At 40.6% G+C, this 22260-nt stretch overlaps 1 protein-coding gene across 1 annotated transcript in view; it reads right to left on the reverse strand.

Annotated features, from left to right (window-relative positions):
• prkcz (protein kinase C, zeta) overlaps positions 1–22260 on the reverse strand; it is a 113879-nt gene that overhangs the window by 84510 nt on the left and 7109 nt on the right. The window contains exons 2-4 of the mRNA XM_071896400.1: positions 16895–17016; positions 15548–15637; positions 13297–13347 (exon numbers count right to left, since the gene is read on the reverse strand). Coding sequence (XP_071752501.1) covers positions 13297–13347; positions 15548–15637; positions 16895–17016 — 263 coding nt within the window. The remainder of the gene's footprint in view (positions 1–13296; positions 13348–15547; positions 15638–16894; positions 17017–22260) is intronic.

Consider the following 22260-nt stretch of genomic DNA (forward strand, 5'->3'; position numbering starts at 1 on the left):
AAATAATATATGGACTACCTTTATTTGTGTGTAAAACAAGACCTGAAAGACTTACAGTCCAAAGGTTGGGACTATGTATCTTTATCATTTCAAAGCCACATCCTTAGTGATCAGTGAAAACCATTTGGTTTACATACGGCGAAGGATATCTGCAGGTTTCAGAATGCCAAATTTAAGACTGTTTAAGACCTTTTGAATGCTACCTGGAATTGAATTAAAGAGCAAATGAAAAAATAATAATAATAAATTAACAAAGCTGGCAAAACCTGGCTATTTCTGACTGAACACAGCTAAGGAAGGTTCTGAATCTAGAAATGAGCAGCTTAAAGAAAACAAGAAATTAATTGTTAACGGACATGAAGTCTAATATAGTTTAGTAAAGCAGATACTGTAGGATGCACTTTGTACTACTAACCCTGATTTGTATTAATTGACCCAGTGGACATGCAGTGCAAAGAAACCTGTCATTGCATGGTGAAAAAATTCTACCTCTAATAGCTGTATTTATGACATTTCAATACATTTTAAGACGTTCAATTTAGAAAATTTTAATACTTTTGGACATGCAGATACCTTGAAGCAGACAGAATTTACTATGATGAAAAGATTGAAAAGAAGGAAAGGGAAAAGTATGAACTGATTCAACAAATCACAAAGAACTTCTAAAATAATGTAAAATGTCAACGGTTGTACAATATCTGACAAAAAGTTAGCAAAAATCAAAAACCATAAAAAGACTAGAAGAGAACTGGAACATCATATTATGCACCAATGCAGTAAAAGTTTGCAGTGAATGAATGTCAAATATGAATAAAAATGAAAACTGAAAACTGAATACAGGGCAACATGCATCCATGATCACAATAACCAAACAGCTTTGTGCTATAAATAGGACAGGCTTTAGAGGAAGTGCCTTACTATGCACAGATACAATATTCCCTGAAAATCACTGAGGATATTATTATCATTATTGATCATAATCTGCTTGGCCCTTAGACTTGACTTAGCAAGGGCGTCCATTACATTCACTAATGGGAACGATGGTGTGGCAGAGGGAAGGGGAAAACATCGCTGAGTTGATGGGATTATTACCATTGATGGATTACAGTAATCTGAATACAGAAAAATGGTAATCCGTTACAGGTACAGAAAAATACACAGCAATCAGATGACAGATGCTTTTGAAAATATACTAAATTTTACTAGGATAAAAGTGAAAGAGGCATCTTGACAATGGGATCACACACAAATGAATCCACAACTGGTTGACGTAATCAGACTACATCGCTGAGTTTAGGCATCCCAGTGGATTACATTACTGAGTGCAGTTTTCCTCTTCAGAAGAGGGGGTCAGAAATGTATGCAAATCAAGTTGTGGCCCAAACAAGCCCTCAAAATGAGCAAATAGTCTCTCATGACAATCCCCAATTGCAAACGCAAATTGTGTGCTTCAGCTGTAAGACTAGTCCACCAAGGCTGGCACCCTTACGCCCTAAAGCCCCTTTATAATTGGAGCGTTGTCTGATCTGATCTGAGATTCTGGGATGGAAAACCCTGTCCCTTGCTTGCCTGACTTGCTGGTGACGATGCCTGCGTCACGCAGCAATAACACCAGCTATTCTGAATGGACAAACTCTTTGCACAAAGTCTTTACGCCTCCTTATATGTGCTAGTTGATGTTTGACGCAATCTCAATTTGCATGGGCTTGCCTACAAATAAGTATTATTACATGTCATTTGCATATACATGACCATGACAGGCCATGACGTGAAGATAACAGAAGCTCCCTGTTCAGCGCCCAAAGACTTTTATTGTGGAAAAGTGGGGTCAGGGCTCACTCATGTGCCAGTCCAATCCAAAAGCTAACAATTCCAGTGTCCATTAGATGTTCCTCCTGCCACAGCCAGCCACACATTGAAGGCAGCAGTCATTTTAGTCTGGTGATCTCCAGTTAACAGGATTGGCTAGTTACAGGCAGATTGGAGCTCCATATAGTGCTCCTTCATCTCTATCCCCCTCAAATCCTTACAGCAGAAAAGCAGTAGAGAGTTGCAGTCGTTGATATGCAATGATACACAGTCACATCCACTCACATTTGGAAATGGGAGCAAATGTATCATTACGTATCATTATATATCAACAACTGCATTGCAGACTGAGCAATTCAACGAAGCGCTATCCATAAAGCGCTATTAATAGGCCAGAGTCAAGTCAGCAAAACTGACACAGGGGAAGGTAACTTCTAACCAGGCACACACCAATAGTCACACACAGGCTCATAAATACTGGGAAATAGCCCAGGGATCAATACACCGGATGACTCAGGTTGCATAGAGTATTGCCACCACAGCTTAAAACAGCCCTGATACCCCAATACCAGATATAGCTAGGCCCTGAGACTGTAATATTCCAGCTCTATATTCGTTTCCCAGTACTGCAGAGAGCAAGCCAAGGACAAAGATGTGGAATGTAAAAGTGCCATGTCACCTAAGCAAAGAAACCTTTTTGAAGGAAAGAGGACTGAACCATCGCCACCAGCCACAGCAGCATAGGAATGCATTATGCACTGAATGTCACCCAGACAATGAATCATGGGAGATCATGAGGATGGAGCGCTCAGCCTGGTGTTGGGTCAAAAAATTGAAAGTTTGCAGGTGGGCACTTGCCCAAGGATGCTACTTAAACATGTTCCTTGATCAAGTGAACAAGCGATAGGCCTATAAGGCAGTTTCAGAGAAAATTTGTTTTAAGGTAAAGTCACATGCACTTGTCCTCAAAGGTTTTTGCTTACATATAACATCTATATCATAACCCCACATTTCAAGATGATAATGCCCCCATACACACCGCTAAACAAATTCAAAAGTGGTTTCATTACAGCAGGGTGAAGTCAAACTAGTCACTAGTCACACACTGGCCCCAGTCACAGATCTACACATCACTGAACCTTGATGGAAAGCAGATTTCCACCTCCTCCATCCCTCAAAGAACTGGAAGCTTTCCTTCTTGAAGAAATATCGCACCACACACATTGTTATGTGTTATTTTGTCCTCCGCCTGTACATCTGCTAAGTGACATACCACTCCGCCATGAGCAATGCGAGTGCTTTCTCAACACTCTCTCCTCTTTTGTAGCCGAAAGCTAGCACACGCAGCTCTGTGTTTGTTGTGCTGTGCTAACAAAGTTAGCTTGGTTATCATTGGTGCGTACGCTAATAATGATAGCCAAGGGGGTTAAATTATGGATTTAAAGCAGCAGTTTAGAGGGAACCCCCGCTGAGAGGCAGGACAGTCGGTGCCCTCCCCCCTCCTTTAACTGCTAGCTTTCAATTTTAGTCAAAAAGCCTGGAGCACAGACACACCATAAAACCTCCATATCATATCCAATGTGAATGATACCTTGATTCGTTGATGCTTTCACAACACATACATGCACAAATTCTCCAGATAGGGATAGGACATGTTCTCTCTCTTAGATGGCAACATATTTCATATACTATCACACTTTTTAGGATGTATTATCTTCTTTTTTTTGAGGAGTGGAGAAGAGGAAAGAGCCCAGTCTCTTTGTTGTATTCTCTGTGCAATAGGCGATAAGAGACTTGCCTCTCCTCTGTAGCAACGAGCACCGCTACCAGGTAGGCACACACACACACACACACACACGCATACACACTGACTGACAGACAGACAGACATTTTAGTTTGTCATTGCACGCTTACACACACCTTGACTTGCCATTGCGAGCCATGTGTCCACTAGGGTTCGACTGACATGGGTTTTTGAAGGTCGATATTGATAGTGATATTTTTAGAATGAAGCTGCCAATAGCCAGTATTTTTGCCGATATTCAATATCGTTAAATTTGACAATTTTCATGCCAAAAACATAAAAAAAAACAAGTGTTCAGCCCTGAATCTTATTCTTGTCAGGGTACAAAAGCCTCTGAAACAGCATTTAGACCATGGGACACTAAAACTCTCCATTGAAACCCAGGATAATAACAATAAAACATATTCATGCATTCTGATCAAAATGCTGCATCAGAATCAGGCTCAGGGCTTCCTATTGACAACCCATAGACAGTGTATTTATGATCAATTCTACAATAAATATGAGTTCTATCAAACTGCATCAAATCCATCATATCAGAGGTGGATGACAACTGACTGGACCAGATCGGATTTTTTAATAAAAGACCAATACTGGCCTGATATTTCGGCAAACCAATAGATCGGTGTAACCCTAGTGCACACACACACGCACGCACACCATGTCGCACTCCTTCGCAGGTGCAGTCTTTGAGAGGACAGGGCTGCTGCCAAAGAGACGGCGGTCCGGGGCTATAACACACCGAAGGGAGACGACCACCAGTAAAACCATCGGCCATGCTAGCCGCGCTAGCCGGTCGCATGCGTCTCCATGCACACAGTCCCCCGCTTGCAATGCAACAAGATGAGAAAGGATGACGATGAATCGATCACACATACCAATCATGGAGGCAGATAGATCTCCCACGCTCACACCCACCGCTTAACACACACACTCGTCCAAATCCATTGTCTCGGGGTACGGCACGGAAACACAAGACCAATTGATGAAAGGACGGACGGACGGATGGATGGATGGATAGATGGATGGATGGAGAGATAGATAGCTCACCGGTTTGCCTTCCTCCTTTCTCTCCACCTCTTTCAGCACATTATCCAGGCTAAGTGTGCGCGCGTGTATGTGTGTGTGTGTGTGTGTGTGTGTGTGTGTGTGTGTGTGCAGCGAGCCGGCGAGGACACACACCGCTACATCCCCTCCTCTCTCTCGCTCGCCCTCTCTCTCTCTCACCAACGATCCCTCCCTCTTTCGCTCTCCTCCCGGGGATTTATTTCATTATTTTCCTCCCCTCCCTCCCTCCCTCGCTCGCCCTCTCTCTCTCTCTTGCTCCTCGCTGCCTTACAGCTGACAGTGTTGCCTTGCTTTTCTTAAGGCTGTTTAATTCTCTCTCCCTCTCTTTCTGTTCTCTCTCCTTCAATATCTCGTTCTCTCTATCCTCAATGAAGTCTCATCTCTCCTTTCATGAGGGCGGGGGGGGGGGGAGATGGCAGGCAGAGCCAAAAAAACAGAAAAAGGGAAAAAAGGGAGTGCCTGCCTTGTACGTTAAGAGCTGATATCTCACGGTACAATGCTCTCTCTCTCTCTCTTTCTCTCTCTCTCACTCTACGTCCCTCACCCGCCTCTGTTTCTCCTGTGATGCAGCAGTGCTGTAGCCTCCTCCCTGGAGAGACAGCGGTTCCACAGTCACAGCTGAGAGAGGGGGATGCTGGGAAAATGTGGTGCTGGTGCTGGTGGTGGTGGTGGGGAGGGGTGGGGTGGGGGATGAGGCGGGGGGGCTGGTCCCTGCCGGAGAGCCCGGTGCAAGGCAGGGTGGCTTCTGACGCCTGAGCGCATCCTGGATTTCAACCCTCCCACCGCCTTCCCCTCCTCCCTCCCTCCCTCCCTCTCTCTACCCTTCTCTCCTCCATCCCCTCCCCTCCCCTCTCTCTCCAGACAGAGGGGGGTCTGTTCACTCTTCACACACACACACACACACACACACACACACACACACGTTAAATCACACTTTAAGCCTGAAAAAAACCCAGATCAGTAAGCCAGACGCGAGCTGCTTCTTAGGGGGGGGAGCCTTGTCTATTGTTGTCAGCTCTACCTCCTGATGAGGACTATAAGAACTCTATACACTTTGTGTCAGTAGTATACTGTCAAGCCTTTAAAGCCTTTAAAGGTGCTACATGTAGCATTTTAACATCAATAAATCATTTCTACATTAGTATATTTACCATAAACAAATGAGACCATTGCAACGAAGATCGGCCTCTACACTGCATTTCACATTGTGTGCCATTGGGTCGGATTTGGCGGGAAATCTGCTGCATTGATTGACAGCACAAAGGGAGATTGCTTTCCAGCATAAAACAGGAAGAGGGCGCTGATCTTCCAGCGCAAACGGTACTAAAGCTTTGAGAGTTGCTGGCAGTGGCAGATGGTGGAAGGAGTGAATGGCTGAAGGAAAAATCACCTCTCTTCAGTAAAGCAAAAGATGCCAGGGAGGGGGGACAGCAGACAACGGGGTTTATGGGAAATGCTGTCTTAATTTCAGAAGGGTGTGTCTGCAGGCCGCAACCGAACGTGAAGGAAGTTGAACGCATAAATATGGTTGTGGGTCGTGGTTGCTGGTAGCCGGATACAGAAGGACATAAAATTTATGTATTTAATGTATATAATGTATAATATTTATTTTTTGCCCACAAGGTTGATGTATCCAGCTGATGAGTGTTCAATGTTCATATCTGGCTGTCAAGTTTCACCAACGTGTCCTAACTTAGCAATGCTAGCACGCTAATGTGCTATGCTAACGTGTCTTCATTTGGCTAGAATAGCAGCTAGCTAGCATTTAGCTATAACTTCAGCATATAGAATGCAAGATGATGGCATCTAATTATGTACTGTATCTTGACAATGTGCAATAACATGAACTGATGCAACTGTTACAAAAACAAACAAGCCCTCATTTGTTTGAATGTGCATTCATTGCTAACACAAATCTTAAAATTGTCTAGACACACAGTTGTATGTAACTGAGAAATGATTGTTATTTTTAAAGGGAATTTAATCCAGAATTAGAGCTTAGTTAGAGGTTAGAGCTTAGTTTTTTCCATTGACTGATGCTAGAACCTAAATAATTTTAATGGAGAATTCCACCAAAACAGATGTTTAGGTTGCAGAGAGCGAGAGATGCTCCATATGTGAGGTGATGACTTTTCACACTCTGAGGTCCCTCTAGGCCGTTCTGTCACCTGCATGCTAGTTAACTAGCAGCAGCAGACTGAACTCTGTAATATGAGGCCATTTCTCACTGCCAACAATCTCTGCCCAGCTGCCATATTATTGCTAATGCTCTTTCTATATCACTGCTGTTAGAATTTTAACACTGAATGCTGTATTTTCGTTGTATGTTTAAGACCTCAGACTCTGCAAGTAGGCTATAGCTGATGGGCCTTCAGTTTCCTTGTTTCAGATGCTTTCTGGCACAGGGATTTTATGCATCATATTATTTAAATGTAAAATATTATATATGTATCACAGTGAGCCTAAAAAGTCAGATTTTGTTTCATCCAGCAGAGGCCAGCATGTTGCTATTGTGTGATAGATTGGGCATGATATAGGGAGTGACGTCAGTCTTAGACATGCTTCAGTGTGAATAAACATGTTGCTCTGGTGGAAAATTAAATATCTGGTGGTTTCATGTCCAATACATTACTACAATATAGTATTATAAATAAAATAATAGAATATTTTGCTTGCCCTGCTCTGTCATTTTCTCTTTTCCTCTTCAGCAAATAAGACCTTTTTTATCATCAGCAAACAGGACCTTTCTCTATTTTTTTTATCATCAGCAATAGGATTTTCTCTGCCTTAGAGGGCGTGTCTTGGAGTGGTGGGCATGGTTTGTAGGGGGCGTGGCTTGTAGTCAGCAGGGCTGCAGATAGACATACTTGCTTGCTTGCTTGCAATTTTACTAGCACTTGCACTAACAACACCACTGGTGTGAGATAGAGGCTAAAAATCATCTCAACCACAGTCTCTTTTTTTTGACGGTAATTATACCAATTATCTCAATTAATTTGACAAGGATATATTGATCAATTAAAAATATATACGTAGTGCCTTTAATGTAATAATCTGTGATGTTTTCATGTAAAGAAATGTCCGTTTTGCTATAACACAAAAGTGATTCAGCCTGCCAAAAGCCAGTTTATTTATTTGCTGTTCTTAACTCTGGTGTACAAGAAGTAATGCATTTTACGTTTTCGGCAACAGCGATTTAATTGGAATAAATAGAAGAACTGGGTAGTTAGCCTGAGCAACTAACTACTAAGCGCTATGCATATTATCTGGACACATTTCTGTATGTTTGCTACTTCCAGCTGTAAATATAACCTGAAAATGAGAACAGACAACATTGCGCATTGCAAATGCACCTTGCACATTGTCACTTTTTCTGTTCATACTGCACTTTCTGTACATAATGTTGTCTACATCTTGAATTGAAGTGAATAGCTTTTTATACGTCTGCACTTTCTGTAGACATGTTTGTTTTTCTAAATATTCTCATATTTTTCTCATTGTTCTATATTACATGTATCTTGAAAGTAGGGCTGCACAATTATGGCAAAAAAGCTAATCCCGATTATTTTGCTAAATATTGTGGTCACAACTATTAATCACAATTATTTGTCTCAGTTTCAGGAAACAAAATCTTCTTTTGCACCATTGTCATTTTTTTCAGTGTAGTATTTCTCAAAGTAGTAGCAGTTAGAACGTCTTGTTTCCACTCTTACTGTCTTACTCTTAATGTGGTCCTTATTTACAAAATTAAAAATAATGACTACTTTATTAGTTTGGGGCGCAGCTACAACCCGAAGGAAAACTTTGCACAGAATCCGACTCGTTTGTCATTATCTGGTTTAAAACCAAAATATCTCTAAATGACAGACAAAAACAACTTTTCAGAATTTTCCTCTCTAACATTGGGCTGATCCGTTCTTTTCCACTTTGCTTGTCACTACATTTTTCTCTGCTGCTTCTCCACCTTAACTTTGTGCATTCAAAGGGACTTTCAGGAGGACTGAAAATAAAACAAACACTTCATATCACTGAATTACACAATTATTAATTGCGAAAATATAAAATCACAATATATGATTATCTACAGTTGATAGTTTTAGAATTTTTCTTTTATTTTCATAAATATATTTATTTTTGTATATTCAAGCAAGAAGAAGCTATCTTGTTTTATAGGTCAGTTTCTGCTGTTTTGTTTTATAGGTCAGTTATTCCTCCAATCTTGTGTATATCCATAATATTTTCCTATTAAATGCATGTAACATTCACGCTTCAACTTCCATGATATTGAGTATTTATGGCAACAGGGTAGAGTAAGAGACGTTTATGAATTAATAACTATGGAACAGTGTGGTCACCTACCAAAGGCACATAGCAAGGACTATGTACTTTTGAATGTTTTATTAATAAACAAAAAGGTCTTAACACATGGTCACATCCATTTGGGAAGAACGTCTGAAGGAAATATGCAAAATTGGAGAACAGGAACCCTGGTCAAATCAACAACACTGAAAAGCTTACCTCTAATTTTAGCTCAGATTTTAACTAGTGGCTGCAAAAGGAAGCAGTCATAGGAGAATTAGTCAAAATCCTATGGGATGTAAAAATAAGGGGTTGATGTATTTCTGAAGCCAGTGTCCACATGCAAACATCCACAACTTAAAAAAAAAAATAGACAAGAGGTTTGATTTCTCATGTTAAAATGCTGCATTATGCTTTCATTCAGTTGTATATGAGCAAAATGCATATAGTTTTATATTTAATTTTATTTCACTGTTGCTGTTTTTTGTTTTTTTTCTTTATGTTTCTTTTTGCTGCCTGTTTATAAAACACTTTCTAACTGATTTAGGGTTAGTGTGTTACATAAATGTGTTATTGGTAGTAGTGGTCGTAGTAGTACTAGTACTATTAGTATTATTATTCACACACAGAGGGACTCTTGTTATATGTAACATATAAATATGTAGCCTAATATGCAGGATGAGTGAAAAGTCTGGAATCATAAGGATAACAGTAACACCATATATTTTTTGTTCCATTTGTTTTCCCCACACCTGATTTCTCCATGATTTCAGATTGTTTGGAAACCCTGCAAAATTATATGGCATAACTATGTCATATATAATTGTTTCAGCATGCATTGGATAGTTAGTAGATAGGCATGGATTGGATCTTCTAATCGTGAATGTCAATAACATTCTAAGTAGGGTTGATATTGGCCTTTTATTAAAAATAGATATTGTCTGTCAGTGTCATCCACCTCTGATATGATGCAGTTTGATTTATTACATATTTAATGTAGAATCGATCAATCAAGCCTTTATCCTGAATTGATACATTTTGAACAGATTCAACACAAGTATGCATGAATATATTTTTATTATTATATTTATTATTATTAGGAGGAGTGGTAGTACTAATAGTGTTTTTATCACCTGGGGAGTTTTAGTGTCCCATGGTCTAAATGTTATTTCAGAGGCTTTTCCACCCAGAATAACATTCTGGGGGAAACACTGGATCCTTGTAATCTTTTGGCATGAAAATAGTCAAATGCAAAAAATATCGGATATTGGCAGCTTCAATCCAAAAATATCAGTATCAAATCCTAACTCTAAGAATTAATATCAAAAAACACAGGGGACACCCTTCCTCCTCCACTCATTCTCATCCTCCTTTTTCTTCCTCCTCCTCTCTCACAAGAATTGTTCCATCCTCACCTTCTCTTCATTCATGTACAAAAATATGATTCCAGATATCAACAGCAAGCAAATGAGGCTAAAAATAGAGCTTTGGACACAGGATAGAGACACAGTGCGAGTAAGTGTGTGTGTGTATGTGTGTGTGTGTGTGTGTGTGTGTGTGTTTGTGTGTGTGTGTGAGTGTGCATCATCACCTACCTATAGAACGGCAGTCATACTTTGCTAACTGTGTTCTCTTCATACAGTAAAGCAATGGTCTGCCTCAGGACAAGAGCACAGGCATCCCCTCCCATCAAACACACACACACACACACACGCACACACACTGAGGACTGCAGCCCACAAGCTTGCGAAACATGCTGTCGCAGCAATTTGACAGCAAGGGAGTGCAGCAAACAACATGAGAGTACATGAGAAAGAGAGAGAGAGAGAGAGAGTAGCTTGAAAGAAAGTGACCATTAGCGGTTTTACAAAACCACCTAAATAGATATTAATTTCCAAGAACGATCTTTTATTTTACTTTATTCTATTTCTATTGTTTCTATTTTAGATTTTATTTTTATTTTATTTTTCATATTTTATTTTTATTACTTATTGCTGTCTATTTTTTATTTTGCTCTTTATGTTATTTTATTTTAAGATTTCGTAATTTTATGTAAGCTATTGTATTTTTTTTGTTGCTACAGAAATTCGACAATTCAAGGATGCCAGAATGTATTTATCAAGTGAGAACAGCAGGTTTTCTCATTAGTGTCGTTTGGTGTTCTCTACAAGTCAGAAAAAAAAGATTAATAGTGAAGAGTAAAAATGAACAGTCTGCACTGCTAGACACTTTCTATACATATGTATGGCCTTCTGCAGAGCTGTTGATGTGAATACGACACACAGATTTGCACATCCTGTGTATAAGCTGTGCTGCACTGCTCTTCCCAGAGATCACCTGTCAATCAAACAGTGTGTCCAGTGACGTCTTTTTCCTTGGATTTTCTTGTGATGTAGTTTGAGTTTCTGTAGGTGGCGCTCTTTTCTTTGTCTGTTCAGCCATGGTGGCTATCACTGCTCATGCTAACTACCCAGTTCTTCTTCTATTTATTACAAACAAACCGGAAATGTAAAATGCATCACTTCCTGTGCACCAGAGGATTTTTCCAGGAAAGAGCTACCAGACACCGGGTGTTTAGAACAGCAAATGTAAGAGATTTGACGAACTGGATATGGAATGAATCACTATTTGTTTCTATGAAAATGTGGTGGATGTTTTCTTTTAGGGATACAAAGTTACACATTTATAAACCAAGAAAAAAACTGACTTGACTGATTGATTTGTAGATTCGCAAAAGGAAGAACTGCAATTCTTACGTAAGTGATTTTTCAAGTTCAATGTTATAATGTTGCCATGTTTTCTCTCCATGTGTCTAATGGCTTATGGGAGACAGACAGTGTTCGTCTGACACCTCCTGCCCACCCTGCACTAGTGATACAACCAAACACCCCCCCCCCACCGAGGAGGAACAGGACAAATCTGAACTTGCTGTTAGGCCCTGCATGACTACACACACACACACACACACACCCTGCTTGCAGAATACAGACACACAAATATACCACTGGAAATGGATCCACACATCAGCGGGTGCGTCCACACTACCTCGAAATTGAGTTTAGAGGTTTATGCCTCACAGAATCCACACAGCTCGGTCATATGAACACACACACACACACACACACACATACCCCACTGACTGAGACAGGCTGAGCTCTAATCTGCCAGGTGGGACCTTTAAATGAGACGATGCAGAGAAGATTACAAAGTGTCACCAAGCGACTGTAACTTGCAGTGTTGGGGAGTTTCACTACATGTAATTAAACCTGCAATGACTTGAATGATTGTATATTGTGGTATCTTGTTGTTTATGAACTCACTGCCTTGAATTGCCTCTTGAGGGATGAATAAAGTATTTTGATTGATTGATTGATTGATTGATTTTCTGTTTGTTTTAAAATTAAAGAAACTTATGCGCTTTGTGTTTGCCAAAAATAGTCTATTTTCAATAGATGATTTTACAAGCTAGGGGTACTATTTAGATCTAATGAAACAAATTCATGGCTTTAGGATTAGGTGAGCTTTAACTAAATAGCTGTGGTCAATAAAAGCATGACAAGATGCGCCTCATGTTAAAACCTAAAGTCAACACTAACAACGCACTAACAGGTTATCAGAAAAATATGATCAGTTAATAAATGAGCTATACAAGAGAAGTCAACTCTTACAGGCTTTCATGAAACAGCAGGCTATGATCCACGAATAAATGTGCTATAAAATCCAAATGGTTGGCATCCACTTACAGGCAGAGTTCTACTGCACAAAATATTAAGCCACAAATGATGCATCAATCTGCATCAATCTGCATCTTTGTTTTGTCCATTTGTCGAGGAATATCTCAGATGCCACTGATCACATTTTGACAAAACAGTCTGGTTTCCACTGCAGTTGGATTGAAAACCACCATCGAATGCAATGAACGTGCGAAACAAGTTGTAAAATATGTTCTGCTATATTGCTGTAAAGTCACCCATTTGTAAATTTCCCTGACATTCCCAGACTTCCCCAGAGAATTTAGCCTGTCTGCATGGTATTCCAGGAATTCCGTGACCAGTGGGAACCTTGCATCAGTGCTCAGTACAGGTATCGAGGTGGGTTGGTTCTGGGACAATTTATTGTTGAGTCTTCTGGGGGTATTGTGGGTCCAATTCAACAAAACATTTATCAGAACATGATAACCCCAAACACTTATCTGCCAGGTTTCTACATAGGTGCTCACCCTAGTTTAACAGCACTAGTCACATTGCATTGGATCCTGTGTATCGGTAAGTACTAAGTATTAGGACTGAGAGTGAAAGCAAGGCTGGTTTACTCACTGTCCTCTCCAGGGCAAGGCAAGCCAGGCCTCTCCGGGATACTGGGGAAGACTGCAAGAGATAGATCACAAAGAAACACAGTAAGTCAAAAGAAAAAAAAAAATCAAACATTTTGGAAAACTGTGCCCATGCCTTATTTATCATAGCATAATGACATTTTTTCTAAAAATGTATTAATCATATTTTAATTAATATTGACAAACTCTGGTCCTCTTAGCCATGGAAATATGAATAAAATTGGATTTAAAATGCTAGAATGGCTCAACTAGGACAGTGTTATGTCACTCTATGCTGAAAACTGGTGTCTGTAAAAGCATCACATTGGAATAGAACGGGTTTGGGTGTTAGTTGGCCGCGATGACAAAGCCAGGCTGGCCATGCTGAGGCACCACCTCAGCCTCTTTTTGAGCCAGGAAAAACCCTGAAGGAGTGATGTCATTTGATAGTGTACAAGTGGAAAAGAGTCAATTGTCTCATCCTGACAATCTGGCTCTTAGGCCCATTTACGCCTGGTATTAAAATGTGATCAAGTTGGTGGGAAGGCACTGTCAACAACAACAAACAGGGTCATTATACGTGGTCTGGATTTACTTTATTTGAGGAGGAACGGATGGTCTTGCATTAATGTGTGTTCTTCCTTATCCTGGTAAGATATCCAGATAGATTGTATTTTACTAAATGGGGCCTTAAAGACCACGATGCTGTGGTGAATAAGGCTGCACAATGCATCGAAACTTCGATGCCATCGCGATACCAAAATGCGACGATTCCTGTGATCTCATATTTTTTTGCTTTGAATCTATTGAAAGTACTGAAAGCATCAATACAATGTGAAACTGTTGAATGTGAAATGTGTCTGCTGTGCCATTCAATTCAGAATACAGCAATTTACACAGTTGACATTTCCTTTTTGTCCTAGCAGGGTTGTCGGGCATTAGTGTCGGTTGAGCTAGCACTCACCTAATGTTAGCTAAGTTAACATTGGCCCCATTTACACTTGTCATTTCATGCATCCCTTATCCGGATAGTATCCAGATATTAATTTATCCACATTCCATTTACACCTGGCTACATCAATGCGTCTCCGTTAGCCAGATATAAATCTGATTGCATCTCTCCCCGCTTTCCCACGATGTATGCAAATGTGGAGATAGCAGGAGCCACAGAAATTCCGATTTTGTATGCATTTCTGTGTATTCTTCAAGTTAGACGGCAGGCACTACTTCACACAGATTATTAAAAAAAACACTTGTAGTGAGAATGTGCGTACCGCTACAGAAGCTGACCCAAGCGTGTGCACATTTAGTAGGGAATGGCGACTTCTATGGCAAAGTAGTGAAATAAAGTAAAAATGGACTTTACACGCAGTTCATTTCCAGGCCTACTCTACAGCAAATTAGAAATCCCTCTAATAATAATATTCCGTGTCAGAAGAACGTCTACAACTAAATAGTGTCTTTGTTACCTATCGTTTGTCCAAAAAGCAGCTACATTTCATTATAGGCTCATATGGTGTGAATTAACCCTAACCCTAACCCAAGTGCATTGCAGTCTTTTATCAGAGCCCCAATTTGTTCCAAATAATTGCGACAAATTCAAGGTGTTAAGCAATTGGACTTAATGTCATACGGTTATAAATGAATGATGCGTTATGGTTTTGTGGCGCACGGCCGGGGCACATTGGAGATGCCAGTGCCAAGCGCACAGCCGTCCTCCACAGCCAGCTCTCCACCGCAATGAGCTTCTTGGGGTCAATCCTTACATCTTCATATATATTTTTAGTTTTAGTTTTATAAACGATCCGGCTCTTGTAGCTGGTGGCATTAACTGCTGCTGTGACATGTTGCCACTCAAACTTTACTTCAGCAGTGATGCCCAAACTGAGGCCACCGGGGAAATTTCTCTTTTCCGTCTTTGTCATTTTCTCACACAGAGAATGGAATGACAAGCACATTTACATGCATCAGTATTCATTAAGGGCGTTGTTGAGAGACATTTTTTGGGAGGAGTTGATGGTTGACGTACATGGCTTGACAAGACCAATGCATTTACACTTGGCAAACTTGAGGATACAATGCGTCTCAAAAAACCTCCGAAGGTGGTTTGAGACACATGTGTGTTCAGGTAATTTTGGGGTTTTGCTGTGGTATCAAAGGTATCGAGAATCGTGATACTGAACTGTTATGAGAATCAAAATTCAAAATTCTGGTATCGTGACAACCCTGGTGGTAAAAAAAAAAAAAAGACTCACCGTGCAGCAGGAGTCCAGACCTCCTGGCTCGGCTGTAAATACGAAATGCCTCCTCCAACTCCATCTGAGACGAGATGGTACACGGGTCTCCTACACACACACATACACACACTTCATCATCATCATCATCTGATTCTATTCTCTAAAGGTTAGAGTCTAACCCACATCACCCCCTGAGCGTGAACCATCTCTCTCTGGCTAAATGAGTGTAGCGGTCACATTGGAATATTCTTTCAGAGGTCGTCCATTTAAAGCTGCACTAGGAAATTTCGCGCATTGGTGGCCCCAAATGGCAGGAAGAGGTAACTGTTTGAATTTTGAGGACTTCACTACCCAGAAATTCTCTAATGTGACATCAGTAAACTAAATGTCTGGTAGTGCTGGAGGTAATGAAGAGGTTCAGCCATCGTTGGTGAGTCCAGCTCTTAAGTTTCAATTCGTCACTTCGTGTGTGGAGAAGATTTACAGCCAGTTCCATACCCAACACTAGAGTCTAATTTAGGCAATTAAGGCAAATCTACAGCATCTCAATTAGTGGGGATGGGACGCTCTTCTCTGTTGTAGCCCCACTTTGACAGCATCTTCTGTCCCGTGTGAAAGCCTTGTATCTCGAAAATGTCAGGGACTGCAGGAAATAAGAATGAGAATACTTGTTTTTAGTTTATTCAATGAGTTTTAAAGGGTTTCATCAGCCCAGGGGCCTATAGAGGATCATGTAATCCTTCAGGTGAAGTTAAAACATGAAAATCTCCAAAGCTGAAGTTATACAAGGTTTTCACATGACAACAGCGATGCCACACCTATGCCATTCCTTTTAATCCATTACTCTGTTGGTTCATTAACATCACAGAATTAAGATAAACAACAACCTTAAACCATTAGTAAACAATCTCCTACAAATTATTTAGTCCCTGTCTGGGAACAAAAAAATTGCTTTAGGAGGGAAATTGTTTTTAGAAACTTAAAATGGTCCAATAATCCAATATGGCATATGGAGACTTTAGTTTAGGACTGGCCCAAGTCTGGGTAAGGCACCACCGAGGCAAGGCAAGCCCCAAAAGTTATGGCCCTCTCATTGGGCACATGGAACCCCTCAATTCAGCACCACAAAAGCTCCAGGCCAAGCCCTTCATAATGGGGCTAACAGATGGAAGGCCTGTTGTGACGTAGTATAAATTAGCATAGACTGTGACGCCACCCGTTGACTTTCTGCTGGCCATGCAGTTTGAAGGCCAGGAAGTGGGGTTTCTGGCCACCATGTTTGTAGTTTTGAAACCAGAGTTTGGCAATAGAGCCTGCAGGAAAAGGCAGCCTATGTTGCTTTTTATGACCATGAGGCACACCCACCTTCATCATCGATCCACTTGAGTGTGATTGGCTGCTGCTGGGCAACACTGCACATCTTCCTCACCTCCTCACACAACCCCACGAAGGTTACCGTGGCAGCCAGGTCTGTGATCAACATGTCCCTGAATGTACACACACACACACACACAAACAACATCAACACTGAGACAAAATCAAGGGAACCAGAACAACATATTCCCATTGGAAACAACCGGAAATACACTGCATTGTTTCAGCAGTTTCAGTGAACTGGATTGCTATGTTCTCTAAGTGTGATCCAGGGACACCCAAGGGTCCTTCAGGGGGTCCAGGGAGTCCCCAGCAAAATGAGGAATAGTTTAATTTCACCAGAACTCAATTAGAAATGATCCCAATTAGAGAATGTATAAGAATGACTATTATCTCCCCACCTATAGTGTAGACAATACAATTCAATACTAATTCAATAACAACAAAAATCTTCCCATTTGGGCCACCGGGATTAAATCTGGGACTTAACAATTGGGGGTTTGGGGCGTCTGTGACATGATTCAGAAACCCTGACTAGGATGAGTGTATCTATCTATCTATTCTATTCTAAGATATCTATCTATCTTTTCAATACAAATGTTACAAAGTCTACAGTATAAGAAAAGGTGCAAAGTACAAAGTACAACTGAATAAATTAAATCAAGGAAGATAAAATAAAAGAACAAAAAAACAACATACAAAACACAGGTGCACAGAAAGTAAAAAACAGAAGACAATATAAAATAATAAAATGAAAGAGGAAAGTATAAAATTGGCAATACAAAAGGCCTGTTCATTTAAGTACTTTTTAAGAAGCACTAGTTTTTATTGGGACGTAGATTTGGGCATCATCGACGTAGCAATGGAAAGAAATGTTATATTTACGAATAATATGACCTAAGGGAAGTATAAAAAGCGAGAAGAGGCAAGTCCAATGCATGACAGAGATACAAGAGAGCCGGGTGTAGATTCTCGACACACGAGACAGGAATGATGGCGGATATTGGACAAATGCTGGATGTTTGCCTCTCCACCCTCAAACAACCACAAAAATGGAAAATACTAGGTCGGAATGGGAGCTGGCAATGTAGAAGCCAATCAGACAATCCAAACAGACGATCCAAAGAGTGCAATCCAAAGCCAAAATTCAATAAACAAATCCAGATCAAAATTCCAAGATAGTATTAGTACAATGCGGCAATTCATTGAGCTATGGCACACCCCTTGCTTGATCACTGACTTGACTGTTGAGTTTTACAGCCCACAATTCAAGATAAAGAGTACTTTTCTCACACTATAGTGTCAAAGAGAGAGAGCTGTTGGTATATCTTAAACATGTCACTATCGTTGTCAAATTACATGTGATACGTTTGTATAATTAGGTTACCATAAACAAATGAGACCATGGTGGAGATGATTGGTAGCCTCTGTCTCACACCAGTGGTATTGTTAGTGCTAGTATTTCTCAAAATTAAGACCACATTTCCTGTAAACCTTGTTGCTTCCTGTTACAAAGAGCATGTTGCTTCTTTGGAACTGAAGAAGATAAATATGTTGGAAGTTGTTTTTCCATCTGCCTCTCACTCCGTCCACCATGTTACCAGAGACTCTGAAAGCTTTGCCGTACCGTTTGCCCATGACTCTATACAGCATGTCACTGATAATATTGTTGTATATACTTATATATTATTATGTTGTCTTACTACTCTGGTGGACATTTTTTTACTTTGTATTTATTATAGATTTTTCTATTTGTGTATTGTACATGAAATCTACTTGTTTGGGTACACGGAATGTAGCTAGCTAATCATAATCATCAGCTAATCATGTGACTGCATGGACTGATCATGTGATTGAATCAGGGATGTATGGGTACTTAAGATGCCACCCTTGTATGTTGTTTTTTAAGTCTGATGACGAGCCACTATGCTCAAAACATCACTTCTCTGGTGCATTAAAAAGAATTGAAGGGAGCCTTGCAGTGTGCAGACTGTTCTTCACCGATTACTTGACCATCTGAGTGTTGACGTTAGGCTACATCCTGCCTTTGTTGACGAGGGACTAGGCCTATGGCCTCAACTGGTGAGTTCATGCATTTTGCAAAACATCTTGCAATTCGTTGTGCTGGAAATAAATAATGGACAGCCATGGCTAGAGTTGGAAACAATCAAAGATAAGCTGATCAGATTCAGCCTAGGATACGCCTGAATTCCATAATGGGCCAATCTGCTTTGATCTTATAATGTTGATATTATTACTGTTTTCATATCATCAAGCACAAATTACTATTGATAACTGCCATAAAGGGTCCGAGTTGTATAGAAAATTCTAGGTGTGGACAGAAAGAGGATGGAGTTCTCATAAGAGCTAAAGAGAACCAAGAAAAGACCTGATTCTTCTCTTTAAAACCAGTGGACAATGTGAACACAAAGACGACTGAGTTCATTTTATTTTGGCGCCAAGTTTGCCCTTGGTTCATTTTGTTATGCTAGGCTTTTCAAACATGAGGAACTGCTGGCTATCAGATATCAACATCCGTTTCCTTATACCCATAAAACCTTGTGTTCTGGGGTCGTTTTCTGCAGTTGGCTCGGATTACGCCGGCTAACGCACGGCAGTTCGCTTGGAAGAAGACCAAGAGGCATTTTCGAGCATCTTAGTGCGGTTATTTAGTGCCACCAGAGTTTGAATGCCATTGTTCTCACCTAGCCAAATGCAACAAACTAAAGGAGTTAAAATAAATCACTCCAAACATCCTTGGTGTGAACTCGCCTTCAGAGAACTGAGTTTGGTTTGTTTAAAAAAGACTAAATGTGAAACACTCAACTTGCTCTTGGCCTGGTGTTTTCCTCTCTGTTCAATAGTCTCTCTTTATAGGTGGAGAGCTTGTCTTTGGTTGCTTGGTTAAGTGGGACTAACAAAGTTGTTAACTCACAAGGGTGGAGCTGATAACCCTGGGTGGCAGCAGGTGCTACAGTATAGCCAGGTATGTATAGTCCATAATAATGACATTTACACCATGCAAAAGACAGACCACACAGACACTTTGACAGCCAAAGACAGAACGTGGCTCAACAAACACAGACGTCTACTCTTCTTCTACTGATGTACAGCTGCAGCTAAAAGTACACTTTCCATGTGCCCTCGTTTATTATTATAGGCTTCAGAAGAGGAAGTTAATGGAGGCACATTAGAGGAGGTTCATTCCTAATTTACTGGTGATAAAACAGTAGGCCAAGTTGAATATAGTTTTGACATTCAGTCCTCAAGCAGCTTACAAATCCCCTCAATTTGTGCGCATGTTAGGTGGAAGGGAGAGCACAGTCAGATGCTAATTAGCTGTTAGATGTCTGGCAGGGTATTTACAGAATATTTGGAAGCATAAACAGGTTTCGCAGAGTAAAGGATGGAGGAAAAGGTTGGCTGGGCTGACAGGAAAGTTAATTACAAATTGATTGCTAAACCACGCGATTCGCTGGGCATGCGGTGGGCTCGTTAATTGTTGTGCAGCGTTTCACTGCATAACATTCACTGCATTTACTGTGGGGTCTGGTCAGTGCCAAGTCTTAGCTGTTGGCCAGCTTTTATGGCAGTGAATTGGCACTTCAGAGAGGCCTTTTTGCTGGTGTAAAATGGTGGCCATCTAGTACTTGGGCCAATGGATACGGTTAGTACTACACTGCCTTGACACCACTTAAACTGCAGTCATATAAAAAAAAAAAAAAACACCCAGATCTGACTTGATCCTTACTTGTTTATTGGCCTTCAGCTATCAATGACAGCCAAGGGCGGATATTTCATTTCACTGTTGGGGGGGACAATAAACAGAAAGATTTCTCAAGAGCAATTCCTGAAGGGGACACCAAAGGTGCCGCCAAAAGTACTGTTGTATAGAGGTCCATTATGAAACATTTCCATAAGCACTTCATTCCTTTCTTATGAAGATTTTATCAAATTGCCTTTGATATTACTTGGCGTTTCGGTGCACTGAAAAATGATCGGATGTCTGTTTTTCTTTTCTCTTTTCTCTTCTTTAGAAACTTAAAAACTCATTGTTTTGTGTCTATAATTAGAACAAGTGTTTTCAATGCATATTATTATATTATTTAAAATTATATAGTTATGTTTACAATGATATATTGAGGGAGACAACTCTCTGTTTTTCCCAGGAAGGGGGGGTCCGGACCCCCCTGTCCCCCCCCGTAATTTCCTCCCATGATGACAGCATGTACACCTTAAAGAATGAGGGTTATAAACCAGGGTTAGACAAATATATTGGCTCTTTTATTCAAACTGGGATCTGATCCAGTAGTAATAGCTTCAATGGAGAGTTTTAGTGCCACTCTAACAAGGGGGAAACACACTGTCATTTCTGTCATGAAAACGGTCAAATTTAAAGATATTGAATAGCAGCACAAAATAACGGCAATCAGCAGCTTTAATCCATAAATACTGGTACTGGTATCAGCCTTCAAATACCCTTATCAGTCAAACCCTATTCTAAACAACAGTGAGCGTGTTCACTTTCAACATCAACCCTCATTGCACGACTGCTGGCTGAATCAGATGTTGTTGGCGGCACATATTCAGAACGCAGCAGCTCCTCAGAATCGAGGCTTGAAAAGAGCGAAGAGGCAGATGTACTGCCAGAGATTAGACCTGGACATTCATGGCCAGCGTGTTTTATCCTGTGCACAAATATCTCCACCTAAAGCATGCTTCTAAATGCATCGGCGGACGAGCTACAGTACATGGGCCGAGCTGTTGGTGTTTGACAGGTTTCTGGGTGTGGACTGGTATTTATGGAGTGTTCGTTGGATTCTGACAAGGAGGAGCGGGGACAGCTTGTTTCCCAGCAGGCACTGCTCCACACAGTCAGCACCCACACAAGTGCATGCTGGATGATCTAGCACACACACATACACACTAGGGTTACGCCTGTATATAGGTTTGCCGATATTATACAATATCGACCAAATATTGGTCTTTTAATAAAATGGGATCTGGTCCAGACAGTGTCGTCCACCTCGGATATGATGGATATGATGCAGTTTGAATGATTCCATATTTATTGTAGAATTAATCAATACTACACTTATGCTAATGCATCATTTTGATTAGATTGCACACAAGTATGCATGAATACATTATCATGCGGGCATCAATGCAGAGTTTTATTGTCCCATGGTCTAAATTCTGTTCAGGCTTTTCCACCCTGACGAGAATAAAACTCCGGGGGAAGCAATACACCACGGAAGTGTGATGTAAATTTCCTGCCCAAATAAGGGATTCCGGTTCCATCACCTTGTCAGACTGATGGGGAAAATGAATAGGGCTGTAAAATGATTGCCTCTATG

The sequence above is a fragment of the Centroberyx gerrardi genome, chromosome 14 (assembly GCF_048128805.1).
Source record: "Centroberyx gerrardi isolate f3 chromosome 14, fCenGer3.hap1.cur.20231027, whole genome shotgun sequence".
NCBI classification, from domain to species: Eukaryota; Metazoa; Chordata; class Actinopteri; order Beryciformes; family Berycidae; genus Centroberyx; species Centroberyx gerrardi.